Source organism: Molossus molossus, unplaced genomic scaffold (genome assembly GCF_014108415.1).
Source record: "Molossus molossus isolate mMolMol1 unplaced genomic scaffold, mMolMol1.p scaffold_m16_p_4, whole genome shotgun sequence".
Classification (NCBI taxonomy): domain Eukaryota; kingdom Metazoa; phylum Chordata; class Mammalia; order Chiroptera; family Molossidae; genus Molossus; species Molossus molossus.
Genome location: NW_023425377.1, coordinates 540,772 through 559,441, shown reverse-complemented (window position 1 = coordinate 559,441; position 18,670 = coordinate 540,772). Strand labels below are relative to the sequence as shown.

At 59.5% G+C, this 18,670-nt stretch overlaps 2 protein-coding genes across 2 annotated transcripts in view; one reads left to right on the top strand and one right to left on the bottom strand.

The window, feature by feature from the left end:
• CUNH7orf50 (chromosome unknown C7orf50 homolog) overlaps nucleotides 1-18,670 on the top strand; it is an 86,000-nt gene that overhangs the window by 14,795 nt on the left and 52,535 nt on the right. The window lies entirely within an intron of this gene.
• GPER1 (G protein-coupled estrogen receptor 1) lies at nucleotides 16,072-17,160 on the bottom strand. Its single transcript, XM_036241957.1, has one exon. The coding sequence runs from the start codon at nucleotides 17,158-17,160 to the stop codon at nucleotides 16,072-16,074; it is 1,089 nt and encodes a 362-aa protein (XP_036097850.1).

The window sequence follows — 18,670 nt, the reverse complement described above, 5'->3', positions numbered from 1 at the left end:
CAGACTTGTTCGGACCAGTGAATTCATGGGCTCTCTAGCAGAGACAAAGGCAAAATCGCCCCACAGGGACGTCCAAGGAGAACATCTCTGCTAAGGAACGTTCCATAGTAGAAAAGCACAGTCATGGGAGGAACAGTGTCCGAGAGTCAGCTGGGAAAGTAGGTGAGGGGTCAATCTGAAGACTTTTGATATGTTTCCAGTATTTGGAGGGGTAAATTCTCCTTTGCTTTCAACACAAGAAACAAACAGGCAGAGTGGAAAAGGAATCCAACTGAAATACTACAGTGAAAGTATGACGTGGAAATGAAGAACTGTACAAGGCAGGTAGCAGGTTAGACGTGGCTGAAGAGCGTTAGAAGTGGGGAGACAGGTGAAATGCCCAGTAATGCTCACGGGAGGTGTGGAGATGACAAACAGGAGAAGCTATGGGATGGAGGGTCCCACTTACATTTACAGGAGGGAGGAGAGAAGAGAGAAGACGGAGGAGAATCTGCAGAAAATCCTGTGCACTGATGACTGCCGCACACATCCAGCCCCAAGCAGAGCAAATAGAAGTGAATTCACACGGCACGGGGCTGAAACCTGAGCACCACAGTTCAGAGAGCTGCAGAGGGCAGGGGCTGCCCAGAGGAAGGGGGGCCACTGCGTCTGAGGACAGCCCTCAGCCCACCTGCCCGGGTGCTGCACCCTGATTCCTGAGCAGAGGCTGTGGGGAGGAGTCTGCTCAGCGTGGGGGCCCGGGGCAGGCAGCGAGTCAGCTCCTGGATGCATTTCTGCAGACGGTGGCGAAGGCGTGGGGTGAGAGCGTGGCTGTGCCACGCGGAGTGGGAGGTGTGTTCAGTGGACAAGCAGCGTCTGATGCTGAGAGTGGTAGCTGAGAGTTTTGAACTAGTGCGGTGTCTTCAGTGTTCTGCGTTTAGTGGGAAATTGAGCTCGGAAAAAGATGAAAAATAAAATTAAGTCTTTGTACCTTTTTTCTGCGGAATTCTGGAAGTGAGGCGATGCTGCAGCAGTCCACGCCTGCGCAGCTCTGAGGAGCAGGTGATGACAGGCTCTGCCCGGGCCCAGGGCCTGCCACACTGCTAGGATCAGGGAAGAACATGTCAGCGAAAATTCACATTCATGCATTTTGGGGAGAGCATTTAAGCTGAGTTTTGTGAACATGTGCAGTTGTGGCCACGGGGCAGGGGGGCAGACAGCAGGAGGTTCCCTCCTGCAGGCACAGGGCCCAGGTCAGTCTTGGTGCCATCCGGCATCTGCATCGCAGGCTCTGGGAAAATAGCCCTCATCTCTGTGTGTGGATGGCCGTGACCGGGAGCCCGGAGCCCCACAGTCCACCCTCTTCTGGGTGCAGGCTCAGGGCAGGCCTCACCCAGGAGTGCATTCCAGGGGCCCACATGCCAGCTGCACTCTGGGAAAATAGCCTCATCTCTGTGTGTGGATCACCGTGACCGGGAGCCCGGAGCCCCACAGTCCACCCTCTTCTGGGCGCAGGCTCGGGGCAGGCCTCACCCAGGAGTGCATTCCAGGGGCCCACATGCCAGCTGCACTCTGGGAAAATAGCCTCATCTCTGTGTGTGGATCGCCGTGACCGGGAGCCCGGAGCCCCACAGTCCACCCTCTTTTGGGCGCAGGCTCGGGGCAGGCCTCACCCAGGAGTGCATTCCAGGGGCCCACATGCCGGCTGCACTCGTCCTGGTTCTCTGTCTGCCCCCTCTCCTTTGATGGTGGGGAGATGGGGACCCCCGAGCCACCTCCTCCGCCTGGTGGCTCCTGGGCGCGAGGAGTGCCGCCACGGCTCGCCTTCCCACACAGGTGTCTTCTCTGGGCCCTTCCCACTTCTCCCCGCCCCCAGTCCAGCCTGCAGCCTCTGCCGAGATGGACCCGGCTCTCCTCACTCTCTTCCCCCTGCTCCTGTGGTGGGCCAGACCCCAAGCTCCTCGTACGGGGGCTGGGGGGGCTCCTCACTGCCAGCAGGACACAGCCCTGACCTGCACCCGCCTCAAGGACAAATGGCCTTACCCTAGCCCCGCATAGGCCTGGACCACAGGGGCACTCAGAACAGTGGCTCCCTTCTGGGGTCTGCGTCCTGGCTGTGCTCTGGATGGGCACCTGGGGGGTCTGTGGGAAGAGCCCACTTGCCAGTCCTTGCTCAGAGAGGTCCCAGTGACATTCCCACAGGACTGGGCTCCCAGTGTGAGGGCGGCAGTGTGGCCAGCATCTAAGAACAAAGGTGAGCAGCGAGAACACAACCCATTTCAAATACAGGTTCCCCGACACAGCCTCACGTGACATGGGAGGTTCAGGAAGAAAGGCCCCAGGTCTGTCTTCCAGCCTCCGCACTCCTCCTCCGGGGCCCTCCCAGCCCCCAGAAGCTCGCGGCTCCCTGACAGGTGAGCCGTGTCCCACGCAGACTCAGGGCGGTGTACCTCTCTGGTGTGGCCTCCGCCTGGCCTCCCGCCCTCTGTGGAGGGGAGCGTGCGCAGTGAGGCTTGCCGCGGGAGCACGCGTGTTGTGTTGTTGTCCTCACCCGAGCGTGTTCCCATTGATTCTTAGATAGAGTGGGAGCAGGAGAGGCCCTGATGTGAGAGACGTCAGTTGGTTCCCTCCCGTATGACCCTGACCAGGGCCCTTTGGTCAGTGTCGTACGGGAGGCAGCCAGGTGGCGTCTTTGCCACCCTTTAGTCCACAGAGCCGATGCTGACTGCTGAGCCACCGGCCAGGGCCTCCTCAGTGTCCTTAAGAGCACGCTGGCTCTCCGCTCTCACGTGTCTCTTTATCACAAGTACTTTTGAGGTAATGAAACTCTGTTATTTTAGTCCTTTTCCCATTTTTGAGATTGAACTGGGTTTAGGTGGCCTGTCCTTCTGCAGCATTCACAGAGGACCAGGGTGAGCACTCCCGTGTCCTGAGACAACCCCGAGAAGCCAGGGGCCGGACTGTTCCTTCTGTCCGAGGTAAGTTCCTCCCATGGCTGATGGTAGAACTGACCAGGAACCCCAGTCTCCTGAATGAATCTGTTTTGTTTCTTGGCTTTAGCAGAAGGAGGTGACGTTGTCCCTGTCTTGAGATTGTTGGTCATGGTCTAGATTGGACATTTCAGAGCTTACAGGAGATTCTGCCCCAGAGGTGCCGAGATCTGGGATGGATACATGTTCCCTCCCGGGTAGTTGTGCCCGGGTCGTCCAGTCCGTCCCCGTCCTGTGACTGCTGAGCATTTCCATGCCGCTAGACAGACAGTGCGGCCAGTCCGCAGGGTTCTGTCGGCCCAGGACTGTCTGTTTCGGTAGGTGAGCCAGTACCGCGTGCACTCAGGAAGCTGTTCCGTTGTGGCGTTCACTCACACTTGTGAGGAACAGTCAGCCTCGTCAGACGGTGGGTGCAAGAACGCTCCAGGTCGGGGTCTGAGGCACCAGGATGGCAGACTAGGCTGAATATTTGTTCAGTCTTTGCAGAATTATTTTTGTGATGGTATGAAAAGATTTCCCAGGATGGAGTCTTCACAGCTGGGAAAACAGTTGCTGCTTTGAAGCGGTTTCCCAGGCCTGGAGCTTGTCTCCTGCTGTTCAAGCATAAACAGTGTCTAGTTTAACTCCTGTGGTCAGTTTCAGTGGCGCAGTGGCTGTTCTCGTCTGCATGGTCCCCTCAGGACGCTCCTCTGCAGTGGGCCCCGGCTGTCCTTTGTGCTCGGTGATGCCCTGAAAAGCTGGCAGTCGCCACGGACACTGCTCTCCGCACCTAGCACAGTGGCCGCCTAAAGCAGGCGTGACCCTCCTCCCCCCCCCGCCAGCGTCAGGGAGTGGGAGACTTGGTTCCGGGCAGGGACCGCACTGTGACTGCGGGACACCAGCCATGACCAGGAACGTAGCGGGCTCCCGCGCACGCAACGCTCGGCACATGTTGGGCGTGAGCCCAAAAGTAGGGCCTGAGGCTGTGGCCCGGTGCCATTTCACAGCCCGAGGGTGGCTGGGCTGGGGCCGCTGCTTGTGGCTGTCTGGGGACCTGGCTGTATGGTCCGAGGAAGCCCTCCTCCTGCCCCCCGCCACGTGTTTTTGTCTGGGGCAGGGGACAGTGCAGGCGGGAGGGGAACAGGCTGGGGGGTCTTTGCCATGGAACCTGACTGCCCACTTTCATGTCCAGAGAAGGGCTGGTGGGTCGGTGCTCAGACAGGACCACGCTCCCCAGGCCGTCAGAGGGGATGATGCCTGGTGTCACGGCAGCGGCCGGGGGGCCGGGAGGCGATGCGATGCGAGTGCGCGGCTGCTGTGCTGCCTCTGGGCCTGAACAGGTGCAGGCAGTGGGCTGAGCGTGCGACTGGCCTGGAAGCGGGGCTGGGTTGCTACGCTTGGTGAGAGCTAGCGACTTTACGAATGAGTCTTTGTTTACATCGCTACTATAAAAACCGGTGGGTTCCTTACAGCGTTCTGGCTGTGTAGTTAGAACCCACAGAAGCCTCCCGCTCCGTTACTAGCCTGTGACCGAGGCAGGGTGGTGCTCAGTGCTCCAGTGTCTGCACTGAAGTGGAGGCGAGCACTGACCCATCGTGGACGCCAGGCAGAGTGCCACACAGAGACGCAGTGCTGGGCAGGGCGGGCAGGCGGGAGGTTCAGTCAGGTCAGTGGAAACGGGCCTGACCCCTGAAGTCTGGAGTTTTATACCAGGAGTCGCACTTCATCATAGTTTCGTCAGCAAATGTCTGACATGGGTCAGCTGAATGGACACAGACACGCTCAGCCACAGGGATTCCCAGATGCCCGCGTGGCAGGAGTCACTCTGAGGAATGTCGCTGTGCGAGTTCTGTCGCCCGTGGCAGAGGGCTGCTTTGCCCAGGTGTGCGCAGCTTTTCTTCTGTGCTCCAACCTGAAGGGAGTCTCAGCCCAGAGGACGGCGCCTACTTTTTGCCACACAGACCAAAACGTCATCACTGCCCTGATGACTGGTTGGCGGTCAGTTTGAGTGTGGAGTCGGCACTGTGGCCTCTGGCGGTCAGCTGTTCTGAGTGCGCCGACCGAGCACCTTCCTGAGAACCAGCGATGGGCTCTGGTTTCTTTTTGGCGGCCATGTGAGCACCTTCCTTTATGTATGCAGGCCTCTGCCACCTCAGACTGAGCAGGCTGGGTTCTCCCCAGGCAGGCTGGGGTCCCGGGTCGGCCAAGACGTGGATGGCATGTGGTGAGTGTGTGTGAGCATGTGAGTATGTGCTTGAATGTGCATGCACATAAGTGAGCATGTGTGAATGCGTATGCATGTGCGCACGTGGACATGATCATGTGTGAATGCGTGTGCACATAAGTGAGCATGTGAGTGCGTATGCATGTGCACATGTGAGTGTGAGCATGTGAGTGTGCTTGAATGTGCATGTGTGCACATAAGTGAGCATGTGTGAGTGCGCATGCATGTGTGAGTGTGCGCATCTGAGTGTGCACATGTACATATGAGCACTGTGTGTGTGAGCATGTGTGTGCACATGTGTGTTTCCATCCCCCCCAGCGGCCTGGCACTTGGCGGCATCCCCAGGCTTGCGTCTGCATGCTGCCCCTCTCACTGAGCGCACCCCCTGCTAGCCTGTGTCCTCATGTCCAGGTCCAGCCTGGCCAGGCTAAGAAGCGGGTGTTGCTGAGCAGCTCTGTGTCCCCAGGTCTGCTGGTGCCAGACGAGGAGCACCAGGCGCGCGCATCCTGTTCTCCCTTGTGACATGGTCGCCGCCAGCATGTCTGAAGAGGGAGTGGGAATTTATGACGAGGGTGGAGGTTGGAGATGTTCCCGTGCATCCAAATTGAGGTCCAGATTGCATTTCTCTGCGGTTGTGTCATGTGGGAGAGAAGCTCAGGCGCACATTTCTTCCTCGCTGCACACACCTCTGTGCTGGAGGCCGGCCTGGTTCTCAGCTGCCCCTGCCTGCTCGCTGCCCTCATGGCCGCCTGGTGCTGGCCCTCAGTGCATGCCGCCCACGCTGGCATCCCTAGCTGCAGCTCCTTCCTGCTCTGCCAGACCTGCAGCCCACGTGAAGCCTGCTCGGCGCCTAGCAGCGGGCTCGGACCTCTTCTCCCAGAGCGTCCGGCCACAGCCCCACGGCTCCCCTGCTGGGCAGAGTCCTGGGCCACTCTTTTCTTGTATTGTCATAAAGTACACCACACCGGTTTAGCCATTTTTAGGTGCACAGTTCCGGGGCACAAGCACACTCACAGCATTGTACAGTCGTCCCCACCATCATCTCCGGAACTGTCCCTCTTCCCAGACTGAGACTCCCCATGAACACTCACTCCCCCCAGCCTGCCCTGCCCCCAGCTTCCTGTCTCTGTGTCTGACCCCTCCACATCCTCGGATTTACTCTCTGCTCCTGTTTCTCTCATGTCCCACGTGCCGTCCATGAGGGTCCTGTGGGCTCCGGACGACACCTGGAATCCGCCCACTGCCCTGTCACCACTGCCCTCTTGGTCCCACTGTCCCGTGTTCCCGAAGCCTCTTCGCTCCTGACTCCCTGGAGTTTATTCTCAGCACCTGGGCACGGTCGCTCCTGTGCTGCACCTGCCTCGGCCTTGGCAGGCAGCCCTGACGTCCCGCTGACTGCAGTGCACATGCAGACCTCTCCCCGCGGTCCCTCCCATGTCTCCCTCCTCCTTCCACACTGCAACTGCTCTTTGTCAGGGTCAGGGAGCTCCTCTCTGGGTGCTGAGAGTTCCTATCATGAGTGCCACTGACTTTTGTCACATCCTTTTTCCACGCCAACTGCTCTGGTTGTGATTTTCCTTCCTTAGCCTATTGACATGCGCCTTACATTGACTGGTGCTGGATGCGGACCAGACTCCCGTGCCCAGGACAAACCCCCGTGTGGTCACTGGCGTGAGCTCTCAGAGGCAGGCCTGTGGCTTCTCTCTTTATTCTGCCTTTGCCTGGCTTTGACCAGGGTATTTACGGCGAACTCTTCTATACATGTTTGGTAGGATTGGCCTGTGAAACCATCTGGGCGTGCAGATTGATTCTTCAGGGGCTCTTAAGCCATGAATTTGATTTGCTTAATAGTTATGATACTGTTCATATCATCTACTCCATGTGAATTGTGTGTTGTGGCGTTGATGCTTTTGGAAGACCTGTGTGTTAAGTTCTTCATAGTTTTATGTCCCACGAAGTGAGCACAGCTGTTTCAGGCTGCGTCATGCTCCGGCGTGGGCGTGACGTCTGTGAGCCTGCCCTGCGCCTGTCACGTCTGCTGCAGCCACTGCTCACCTGGCTGACCGCTGCCTGGTCGCTGCTGGCACCTGCGGGCGTTCCCAGGCCTGGGGGTGCGTCCTCTCCAGAAAGCCTGCATTGGCTCTTGACAGGTGTCGGGGTGCAGCTAACAAGGACCACCTCAACTCTTGCCAGGGCTTAGTTGCTAACTCCCAGCTTGTGGGCACCCATAGCACCCACAGATGGTTTCTTTGTGTTCCCATCACAGGGCAGCCTCTTGTCCTCAGCACCAAGGGTATCTGTTTTCTCGTCTGCTGTAGATATGCACACACGTGTGTGTGTGTGTGTGCATGTACTCAGAGAGTTGGGGTGAAGGTGATCTGGGGGCCCAGGTTACGATATGTCAGGTGGCAGCCCCCAGTGTGGCTGTCGTTGGGCCTGGCCTGAAGGACGTTGGTATGGACAGATGTCCTCAGGACACGGCGGCTGTGGTGCTCACTACTGGCCTGGTGCTGCGCTTTCTCCCCAAGGTCGATCTGGGAGTCCCCCGTTCTTTCAGACTTTCCAGGCTGTTAAGGTGTTGGGTTTGACATACGCTGTCTGACCAGCCCTCCCACCGACGTCAGGGTGAGCTGATTGGAACTCTAAGAACCTCAGTGGACTTTCCGATGGATGTGGGGTGTCCCTGGAGCCAGGCGGCAGCTCGGCACACTCCTAGCTGCTGGGGGAGAGCCTGCCGTGCCTTCAGCGGCGGAGCAGGCAGTGGGCACTGCCTTTGTCTCCTGGACGGAAGAGGGCGAGACCGATGCCTCCTGAGACGGCGGCCTGCGGGGCTCTCTTCATTCCTGGGCGGCTCACAGTTTTGAGTCAGCAAAGAAAAATGCCACACTGTTGGCTAAGGACGGAACGTTCTGAGCAGGGCTGTGTCTCGGGAGCGATGTCCACTCTTTTGTTGGTTGAAGCAGACTTCCCTGGAAGAGCCCGGGTCTCCTAGGAGACCAGACGACTCACCTGTATGCCAGGGACGGCTCAGGGCGAGGCTGAGGTCTGAGCCAGCTGCCAGGTCTACGTAACCGGCTTCCCTAAGAGCCTGTGCAGGGGCCGTGGGAACTAAAGGCAGCCCGTTCTTTCCAAGAGACAACACCCAATGGGAAGCAGACTGGGAGGCAGAAGGGGGTGCGTTCATTCAAAGCTGCACAGGTGGGGGAGGGGAGGGGAGCAGGAACAGGATCTCTGCCTGAGAGCGACCCTTCCACAGCAGTGGGGGTTGCTGTTCCACCTTTTCTAGTGATAACTGGACTCCGTCCAGGCCTCCCCGCAGCTGGTTTTCTGCGATAAGCTCTAGATGGAGTCTGCCCGGGAGAAACCCTTAGACGTACAGTCAGGTTCTTGAGCTTTTGTGTTCCTTTGGCTTTTAAAACCATTGTTCCCGGGCAAGATCCACACCCACTGGACAATGGCAGAAACCAAATCAACTTGGAGAGCTGACATTTTTTTGGGTGTGTGACCTGCCCACTTCTCTGGGACCTCATCCTGCTCTGATGGAAAGGTCACCCCACTTCTCTGGGACCCCATCCTGCTCTGATGGACAGGTCACCCCACTTCTCTGGGACCTCCATCCTGCTGTGATGGACAGGTCACCCCACTTCTCTGGGCCCCCCTCCTGCTGTGATGGACAGGTCACCCCACTTCTCTGGGCCCCCCTCCTGCTGTGATGGACAGGTCTCCCCACTTCTCTGGGCCCCCCTCCTGCTGTGATGGACAGGTCACCCCACTTCTCTGGGCCCCCCTCCTGCTGTGATGGAAAGGTCACCCCACTTCTCTGGGCCCCCCTCCTGCTGTGATGGACAGGTCACCCCACTTCTCTGGGCCCCCTCCTGCTGTGATGGACAGGTCTCCCCACTTCTCTGGGCCCCCCTCCTGCTGTGATGGACAGGTCTCCCCACTTCTCTGGGCCCCCCTCCTGCTGTGATGGACAGGTCACCCCACTTCTCTGGGCCCCCCTCCTGCTGTGATGGACAGGTCTCCCCACTTCTCTGGGCCCCCCTCCTGCTGTGATGGACAGGTCTCCCCACTTCTCTGGGCCCCCCTCCTGCTGTGATGGACAGGCTGTCCCCTGCTCTGGGCCTCGTGTCCCGGCTCGCTGGCGCCTGGACTTGGCACTGGTTCTTGCAGGGCTGCGTGTTGCAGCTGTGACGAGACGGGTCAGCTGCTGGCGTGGGTTTGGACAGGAGGTGTGGTGCCCAGCACCGGGACGAGGCGGGTGCTGGACAGGTGACACCCCCCTCCGTCCCCTCCAGCTTCCGCTGCAGCAGGCCAGCTGACTCCCCCCCTGCGGGAAGCTGGGCAGCAAAGAGCCCGTCAGGGTGCAGACGGGCCGGCACGGCCTCTGGGAAGGTGCTTCGCAGACAATTTCTCACCTGACCAGTCGGTTTGAGAAGCAAAACCTTCCTTCCCTGGTCTCAGTCGATGACCATGGACTAGAAAGTGCTGTTGTGACGTGTTGCCTGACCTGAGTGGAGGCCCGGGGACATCTGTGCACTAATAAAACCTTGTTCTCCAGAGCCCTGCGCAGACGTCCTGGGGGGTGTCCCAGAGAAGGTCAGAGCACACAGGAGTGAGAAGGGGCAGCTTATCCGTGTCCCTTCTGCCGTGTCAGCGGTGCCTGGGAGGCCAGCCAGGTGAACAGTGGCTAACGGCTGCTGGACCTGGTGGGGCACCTGCAGGAGGGGAGTCCTGGTGGGTGATGCTGGCCTTCCGGCTCTGTGCGCATCCCAGGGAAGATTTAGTAAATTCAGCTGTACTTGTCACTGGAGTTCTTTTTTTCAACTTCTAATTTAAAAGCATATTAGAAGACACCCCAGATAATAAGTTTCCGCTGTGAGAAGTGCCGGGTGCCTTCCTCCTGGGCAGCAGCTTTACTGAGATGTCATTGACCGTGAATCCATCCGTTTGCTCATTGATTTTTGTTATTCCTGCCCAAGGATACTTTTCCATTCATCTTTAGATAGAGTGGAACGGAAGGAAGCGGGAGGGGAGAGACAAGGAGAGTGAGAGAGAAACACCAGTGTGAGAGAGACACGGCGACTGGCTGCCTGTCACACGACTCTGACTAGGGCGGTTGAACCTGTGACCCTTCTGTCCTCAGGCCAGTGTTCTAACCACTGACCACGCTGGCCAGGGCCATACATTCATCCTTTTTGAGTGTGTGCTTCAGTGGCCTTTGGTATACTCAAGCTATGTGACCATCTCTGCTTTCTAATCCTAGAAGATTTTCCTACCCCAAAGGAAACCCCGTACCCAGTAGCAGGTGCCTGCGTCCCTTCCCCTGGCCCCTGGGACCAGTCTGCTTGCTGTGTGTGCACGGCCTGCTCTGGGCCTTTCTGCACATGGATCCCTCCAGGTGTGAGCTGCTCGCGTCGGCTCTTGCTCAGCACCGTGTCCTGAAGGCTCGTCCACGGTGCCCGTGCACCTATCACACTTTGCTCCCTCGTGCGGGACAGGAGTCCACGGGTGTGCACACGGGACTCATTTTGCATCCACTGCTGGGCACGCAGTGTACGAGTGTCGGTCTGAACACCTGTCCAGCGCTTTTGGGTCTGTACCTGGGCACAAAGTTGGCCTTCCACGTGTTTTGTCCTATGTGCTCTGACCTGTGTGTGTGTTTACAGCGTTGCCACCCATCTTTCTGCGCATGCCTCAGCCCCATGAATCTGGGAGGTGTGTCTCCCTAGGACAGAGCATTATCTCACGTCTCAGGAAGCTGAGCGTCTGTGGCTGCAGTGCCCCGAGCACCCATGTTGCTGCTATCTCCTAGCTGGACGTCTGCCTGGGCCATAGCCTGTGGTTAGCTGCTGTGTCTCCCCCCTCCCGTGACCTGGACCCCTGCTGCCTTCCTAGTCTTCTCTGACATGGACATTGTGGCTGAATCTCTCCCCTCCCTGTCCCCACTCAGGGATTTCTGTTGCCCCCCTAGTTAGATTCAGCTTCTCTCCCAGATCAGGACATGGGGTCCAGGTCTGGCCTCCCCTGCAGTGGGCCCCGCCCCCTCTGTGTGGCGCTGTCCCTGCATGCAGGCGGTGGAGGGGGGCGCAGGCTCTGCGGGGTCCTGGCCGTGGTGGTGCCCCTGGGTCAGCCTGCACTCAGGTGCCTGCCTGTCCCCGCCCCCCTGGCAGTTGCAGGATGTCAACTCCGCCCCGGTGCCCTCCAGCGGCCAGTGGCACCAACGTCTGTGCGATGGGCCGTCCACACCCTCACTCGTGGGTTCAGGCCCGCACATTCACATCTGTGCACTGCAGTCACTGTTTCCTCTTCCTGGTGGTCTGACACTGCGCTGCCCCGTGTGGCCAGTGGGAGCCTGCGGGTGGTCCCAGGCCTATCCCACGCGGCCTGCTGTGCTCTGGGGCTTCTCTTGCACGGCAGGCCCCGTATCCCAAGGCTTGTCTGGCATCTTCTGCCCCAGCCCGATCAGCTGCTTCTCTCGGGAGCCTGTTTCTGTCCAGGGCAAGGGTGTTAGAGATGAAGGGCTGGGCACTGGGGGCATGGCCGCTCGAGTCTTGCAGTCCTTTGAGCAGACAGAGCTGTGGGCATGCACACTCACTGTGTGTGCACATGCGTACACGCTCGCACCCGGTGTACACACACATGGAGTGTGCACACACATGGTGTACACAAACCTTCCTGCACCTCTTGTAGAGATCCTGCATTGAAACCGATGGCTTCAGTTCCGTCTGCTCCTGCGGCTTCTCCTGGCGCCTCTTCTCGGCGTCTGCAGCTTTGTCCCCACTGTGGGCTCTGGCGTCAGGACCCAGCACACTCACGGTGTGCTCAGTTCGTAAGCCCACATGCTCCCTGCCTCCTCTGGACAGAAGGTCTGTGCACTGAGGAGGCTTCCATGAGCCAGGGGCCCCCCTCCGCACCCAACAGGATGCACTGTGGGGAGGGCTGGGACCTCGTGCCCTCGTGATCAAGGTTGACCTTAAGCATGGAGGACACTGGAATGGCAGCAGAGCTGGCACCAGGGCTCGGTGCTCAGGGCTCTGCACTGAGCGCCGGCAGGGGTCCAAGCATGAGTGCCCGGGAGAGCTGGGTACTGGGAGCAACAAGGCACTCGAGAGCCTTGATCTTATCTTGTGGTGTCCCTGCCACAGCTAAATGAGTCGGCCCCAGCTCTCAGACATGTGTTTCAGAAGGATCTGGGTTGGGCTGGGTTGGGCTGGGCAGGTCTGCGTCCCCGCTGTCTGTCTCCCAGACAGGAGCTCCAGGGTCTCGGGTAGGAGAGACTCAGAGGAGCAGGAGTTCCTTGCCTCAGACTCACCCTGCTAGTGACCCTGCAGACTGGCTGTCTGTCTGGGAGACCCTTGCCGTCCTGCCCCTTCTCACGGCTCAGCAGGGGGCGTGCGGAGCTCAGAGCAGGCGCTGTGTCCAGCCCTGACTGGCCCGTGGCTGGGGGAGCACAGCCGAGTGAGACCTGCACTGAGGCAGTGGGCGTGCGGAGCTCAGAGCAGGCGCTGGGTCCAGCCCTGACTGGCCCGTGGCTGGGGGAGCACAGCCGAGTGAGACCTGCACTGAGGCAGTGGGCGTGCGGAGCTCAGAGCAGGAGCTGGGTCCAGCCCTGACTGGCCCGTGGCTGGGGGAGCACAGCCGAGTGAGACCTGCACTGAGGCAGGGGGCGTGCGGAGCTCAGAGCAGGAGCTGGGTCCAGCCCTGACTGGCCCGTGGCTGGGGGAGCACAGCCGAGTGAGACCTGCACTGAGGCGGCTTCGGGGCAGGAGGCAGCTCACAAAGCAAGAAGGACACGTTTGTCCTGTGCAGTGTCCCAGGGGGTCCCAGGACCCCAGATGGAAACTCCCTGAGCTGTGGCCCAGGGAAGGGCATGAACATCCCGCTGGCCCCTTGGAGGGTGAAGTCCCTGTCCAGAGGTGCCTGGGGGAGGGGAGGCCCGTGGCCTGGCTTGTGACTGGGCTTTAGAGCTGGAGATGGAGCAGCTGCTGGCTCTCACTCTCATTTAGGAGTTCCAGCAGCCACAGACTTACAGCACCAGTGCATTTGTCTGAGTGTTGGGACGGCGTGGACCTGACGGGCTTTTGTACTGGAAGGACAAGAAATGAGGCCTTATTCTCTAATGCCTTGTCTGCTCCCCAACCCTCCCTGTAAGAGCTAAAGGTTAGAAAGGACGATCTCTGATTTCGGGCACCTTCAGAGCACCTCATCACCCCTTTCAGCTGGAATCAGGGTGACGGATGCACTGGGAGAGCTCCTTGTGTGGAGGTAGCTGCCCGATGCTGGAGCCCCAGGCTGTGCTGGCTCAGGGATGGACTCGGCAACCAGCATGCGTCCTGTGAGATGTCTCCACCAGCTTTGCAGGCCACCGTGCTTGGTCACGGCCACCTGTACTCACAGCAGAGTGCCGTTCAGAAGAGCAGGTGACAGAGTGTGAGGGGAGCATCTCAGGAAACTATGCGAATGATCGTGGCCTTTCTGCCATTGGTAGGTCTGCAACCTGCAGGAGGGCGGAGAGGCAGAGGGAGGGACTCTTCCTCCAGCGAGCGTCGGCCCGGCTGGGGGAGGGCTGTTCTGTGCCCTTGGAGCCATCCTGGGAGGGTCCCAAGCACCTGCTCCTGGGCTGGATGTGCGGAGTGGGGTGTGTGGAGCGAGTCAGGAGGCGAGCCCCTGGAGGTGCGCGTCTGCCGTCAGTTGTCACGCAGGCATACACTTGGACAGATTCTTTCTTGGAGATTTATGCTCATAAAGAGCTATTAAAACTAAAAATGGCTCGATCCCAGGACAGGGAGCCCTGCCCATGTGAAGAACCCTTGAGGGCACTTCTGGGGAGGTGGCCCCAAGCGGCATGGGCAGGACAGGAGGGGCAGGAGCCTCCCCCACTTTCAAGGGGGCAGGGAGCTCTCAGCTGGCTGCTCCGAGACCTTTGAGCTGGTGCGGACACCATGGCTCGTACTGACAGCCAGAGCCTCCTAGCAAAGCGAGGGCACGTGGAACATTCGTGCCCAAAGATGGTGCAGCAGGTGTCCAACACCAGAGATGCCAGCTGTGTCCAGGGCCTGCACTGAGATGCTGGCCGCTGAGAGCTCTCCGGTGAGTGAGCGAGCCTCTTGGCACCGGGCTGGTTTTCCTTTGTGAGGCTCCAAGAGCCCTACCCCCCGAGGGAACCGCTTGGAGAACCTGGAAGGGCCAGCACACGTGTTTTATTGATAACTCTGAGCAGTGCCACAACCACAGGCTTTACTTACATTGTAAGAGTGCTGTTTACATGGCTGTCATCGCTGCTTCCACTGTCACCCGAGCTGCAGCATCCACGGTGCCGTCCGGAGCTGCTGCTGACACTCCACTGTCACCCGCCACCCTGAGCTGCAGCGAGCGTCCACGGTGCCGTCCAGAGTTGCTGCTGACACTCCACTGTCACCCGCCACCCCTGAGCTGCAGCGAGCGTCCACGGTGCCGTCCAGAGCTGCTGCTGACACTCCACTGTCACCCGCCACCCCTGAGCTGCAGCATCCACGGTGCCGTCCAGAGCTGCTGCTGACACTCCACTGTCACCCGCCACCCTGAGCTGCAGCGAGCGTCCACGGTGCCGTCCAGAGCTGCTGCTGACACTCCACTGTCACCCGCCACCCTGAGCTGCAGCGAGCGTCCACGGTGCCGTCCAGAGCTGCTGCTGACACTCCACTGTCACCCGCCACCCTGAGCTGCAGCAAGCATCCACGGTGCCGTCCAGAGCTGCTGCTGACACTCCACTGTCACCCGCCACCCTGAGCTGCAGCGAGCGTCCACGGTGCCGTCCAGAGCTGCTGCTGACACTCCACTGTCACCCGCCACCCTGAGCTGCAGCATCCACGGTGCCGTCCAGAGCTGCTGCTGACACTCCACTGTCACCCGCCACCCTGAGCTGCAGCGAGCGTCCACGGTGCCGTCCAGAGCTGCTGCTGACACTCCACTGTCACCCGCCACCCTGAGCTGCAGCGAGTGTCCACGGTGCCGTCCAGAGCTGCTGCTGACACTCCACTGTCACCCGCCACCCTGAGCTGCAGCGAGCGTCCACGGTGCCGTCCAGAGCTGCTGCTGACACTCCACTGTCACCCGCCACCCTGAGCTGCAGCGAGTGTCCACGGTGCCGTCCAAAGCTGCTGCTGGCACTCCACTGTCACCCGCCACCCCTGAGCTGCAGCATCCACGGTGCCGTCCAGAGCTGCTGCTGACACTCCACTGTCACCCGAGCTGCAGCATCCACGGTGCCGTCCAGAGCTGCTGCTGACACTCCACTGTCACCCGCCACCCCTGAGCTGCAGCGAGCATCCCGGAGCTGCTGCTGACAACTCCACTCTGACGTGCTTCAGCGACGGCTGTGAACACATAGAATCTGGATGGGCCTCTTGGAGGGCGGTGGCCATCCTGTCCCTAGAGGAGAGCCGCCTCGACACAGGCAGTCTGAGCACACAGGTGTCACTCACCAGGCATGGGCAAGTTGGCGCCTGGATCTGAGGAAATGGCGTGCATAGCCCGTCACAGACCGAGTGTGGAAGTGGGCCATTGTGTGCTCAGATTAGTCTCAGGTTTCGTTTTCCTCAAGGGCAGATTCACGGCAGGTCTTCCTTGAAACTGAGATATTGCATCCAAAGCATTCTCCTTTGCCTTCATTGGGCAACGTCAGAAATGTCTTCTGCTGCGAGCTTCAGTCTATGCAGAGGACGTGAGGGCCACGCTGGTCCCCAGGCCCCTCTGCCACCCCCTGACCTACAGCTGGGAGCACGGGTAGGCCCAACTCTGCAGGAGCGGGGGCACGGGGCGTCCAGGGAGGGTGCCGGGAGCCCAGGGTGACGGCGCTCTGAGTGGCATTGGTGCCCTTGCCCAGGCAGTGCGGAGCGTGTGGGAGCAGCTCGCTATCTAGGCCACGCTGCTGCACCGCACCTCTGGCTGCTCGGTGCTGTCCGGCATGGCGGCCTTCAGGGCCGCGTGACAGAAGCGGTTCAGGGCCGACACGTTTGTTTTCTGCTCCATGTACAGCCGCAGCTTGTCTCTGAAGGTCTCGCCAAGGAAGCTGTAGATGAGGGGGTTCAGGCAGCTGTTGGAGAAAGCCGCAAGGTTGACAATGTGGCCGGTCAGGGGGTACGCGTGGCGGATGGACTGTTGGCAGGGTGCGGTCCCTGGCTGCGTGCGCTGCAGGAGGTGCACACTGATGAACACGTTCTCGGGCAGCCAGCAGATGAAGAAGACGAGGACCACGGTGAAGATCATCCGGAGCGCCTTCTGCCTCCGGGGGCGCAGTCCCCGGTGCCTGTGTGCCTTGACCAGGGCCCGGACGATGAGCGAGGAGCAGAGGCCGATGATGGCAAAGGGGATGATGAAGCCCAAGGTGACCTCCAGCCACTGGATCTCCTTGACGTCTGCAAAGCAGAAGCACACGTCCCCGGCGTGCTGCAGGTGTGCTGCGGTGAAGGGCACCAGGGTGGCAGAGACCGAGGCCATCCAGATGAGGCCGCAGCTGAGCCTGGCGCGGTGCTTGGTGCGGAACAGGCTGCAGCGCATGGCTTGGGCCAGGGCCAGGTACCGGTCAAAGCTCATCCAGGTGAGGAAGAAGACGCTGCTGTACATGTTGATCTGCAGGAAGAGGGACATGAAGGTGCACAGCACGGCGATGTCGTAGTACTGCTCGTCCAGGTTGAACACCTCGATCAGGGAGTCGGCCACCAGCACCAGGTCTGCCGCCGCCAGGTTGATGAAGTACAGGTCGGGGATGGTCATCTTCTCCCGGAAGCTGATGTTCACCACCAGGATCAGGATGTTCCCCACGAAGCCGATGGGGAAGAGGAAAATGGTGTAGAGGCAGGAGAGGAAGAGCCCGATGGCGTACTGCTGCTGCGCCGAGAGCTCGCCCGTCTGGTTCTCCAGCGCCCTGCCGGCGAGTGCCGCTGGCGTGCCGTTGTAGGCCCCTGGGTTGGTCTCCATGCCGAAGATGGGTGCTCGAGGAGTCATGCCCACACCTCCACCACGTGTGACCTTCAAGACCTGCCACGAGGCTCACAGAAACCTGTTTTAAGCAGCAGATCCCTCTCTAGAAAGAAAGGTGCTGCCCTTCGTCGTGCGCCAGGCATTGTCCGGGCAGAGCCTGTTGGCAGGAGCACTCGCAGCCCGGGGCGAGTCTGCGCCGGCTCCGCTCCCCGCCGGCACCTGGAGGAGCAGAGGAGAGAGTGAGGCTCCGTTCCCTTCCTGCTCAGGGCTGGCGCGGCCAGAGGCCCAGCCAGCTGGCCGCAGGGTCACTGGGCAGCACCTGTATGTGCTGAGAAGGGCCTCACTGGAGATTTATGGTCTTGGAGGGACAGTGGCCACTGAGCTGAGGCAAAAGAATTCAGTGTTTCCTCCCTGAGGGCTCCCAGAGCCGAGGAGCCTGGGCTGCAGACGGGGACAGTGAGTCATCTCGGCCTGGATGCATTCTTCACAGTCCAATAGCTGGCTTGTGGACGTACGTGGACATTGGGTTTGGAAATCTTAGGAAAACTACTGTCTGTCAGGAGAGGAGAGGAAACTCGCTTTGGCAGCCGTGGGAAAGAGGAAGAGCAGGAAGGAAAATCCCAGCGTTTCTGGGAGGCTGTGGGCCAGGACGCCTGGGGGAGCAGGAGCGAGCCTCTCTCGAGCGACACCTGAGCAGACACCAGCTCTTCTGCTAGTCCTGACACTAAATGTTGATGCCGAAAATGAAGCTTTTTCATGATATGGCGTGAGCGACACAATGAGGCATAAGAGTGGTCATTGTGTTAGGGAATGCTATTGAATATTTATTCAGTGTTTTGACAATTACTGTCACACCTAATACATTTTGTAATGTTGTTTGTAACCGAGAAACTTGTACCTAGGAAGCAGGCGAGGAAACCTTGCGGCCAGCTTCCCGGGGCTGGTGTCCACGCTGCTGGCCGACACAGGGTAGCTCTGGCTGGGGCTTCTGGTCTGGTCTGTGTTGAGCCGGGCTCCCCAGAGCTCTCTGGGGGTCAGCCAGGCTGTCACCATGGGGAGGGGTGCCCTTGCTTCAGGAATGTCCTGCAGCACACAGAAGCCCCCCCCCCCCCCCCCCGCCCCGGGAGGATCCGCCTGATGGCGGCTGTGGGGGTGAGAAACGCAGAGGAGCCCACTGTTCACATGAAAATGGATTTGAATTGTTTTTTAGTTGACAGTTTTCATTTTACCCCGTGAGGCCATTAAGAACCTTTTTTTTGGTACGTGCCCCTAGCGGGAACCGAACCCAGGACTCTGGTCCTCAGGCCGATGCTCCAACCACTGAACCCAACTGGCCAGGGCAAGAACCATTTTTGAAGGCCTGCCAAACCAGACTAGACATTCATTGATCTGTTGCTTGAAAATACTACTTTGAAACAAACGAAAGATTAATTAGCCTGTGGTGTCTGTCATTATTTTAACGTGTTCAATACCCTTTGCATAGTGGGATTGGTGGTTTGATTTTAGTGGCATTTTGTTTCGAACCTCGATTTCA

Excerpts from the sequence above, each read along its gene's own strand:
- GPER1 (XM_036241957.1), bottom strand. The coding sequence starts at position 17,160 with ATGACTCCTCGAGCACCCATCTTCGGCATGGAGACCAACCCAGGGGCC.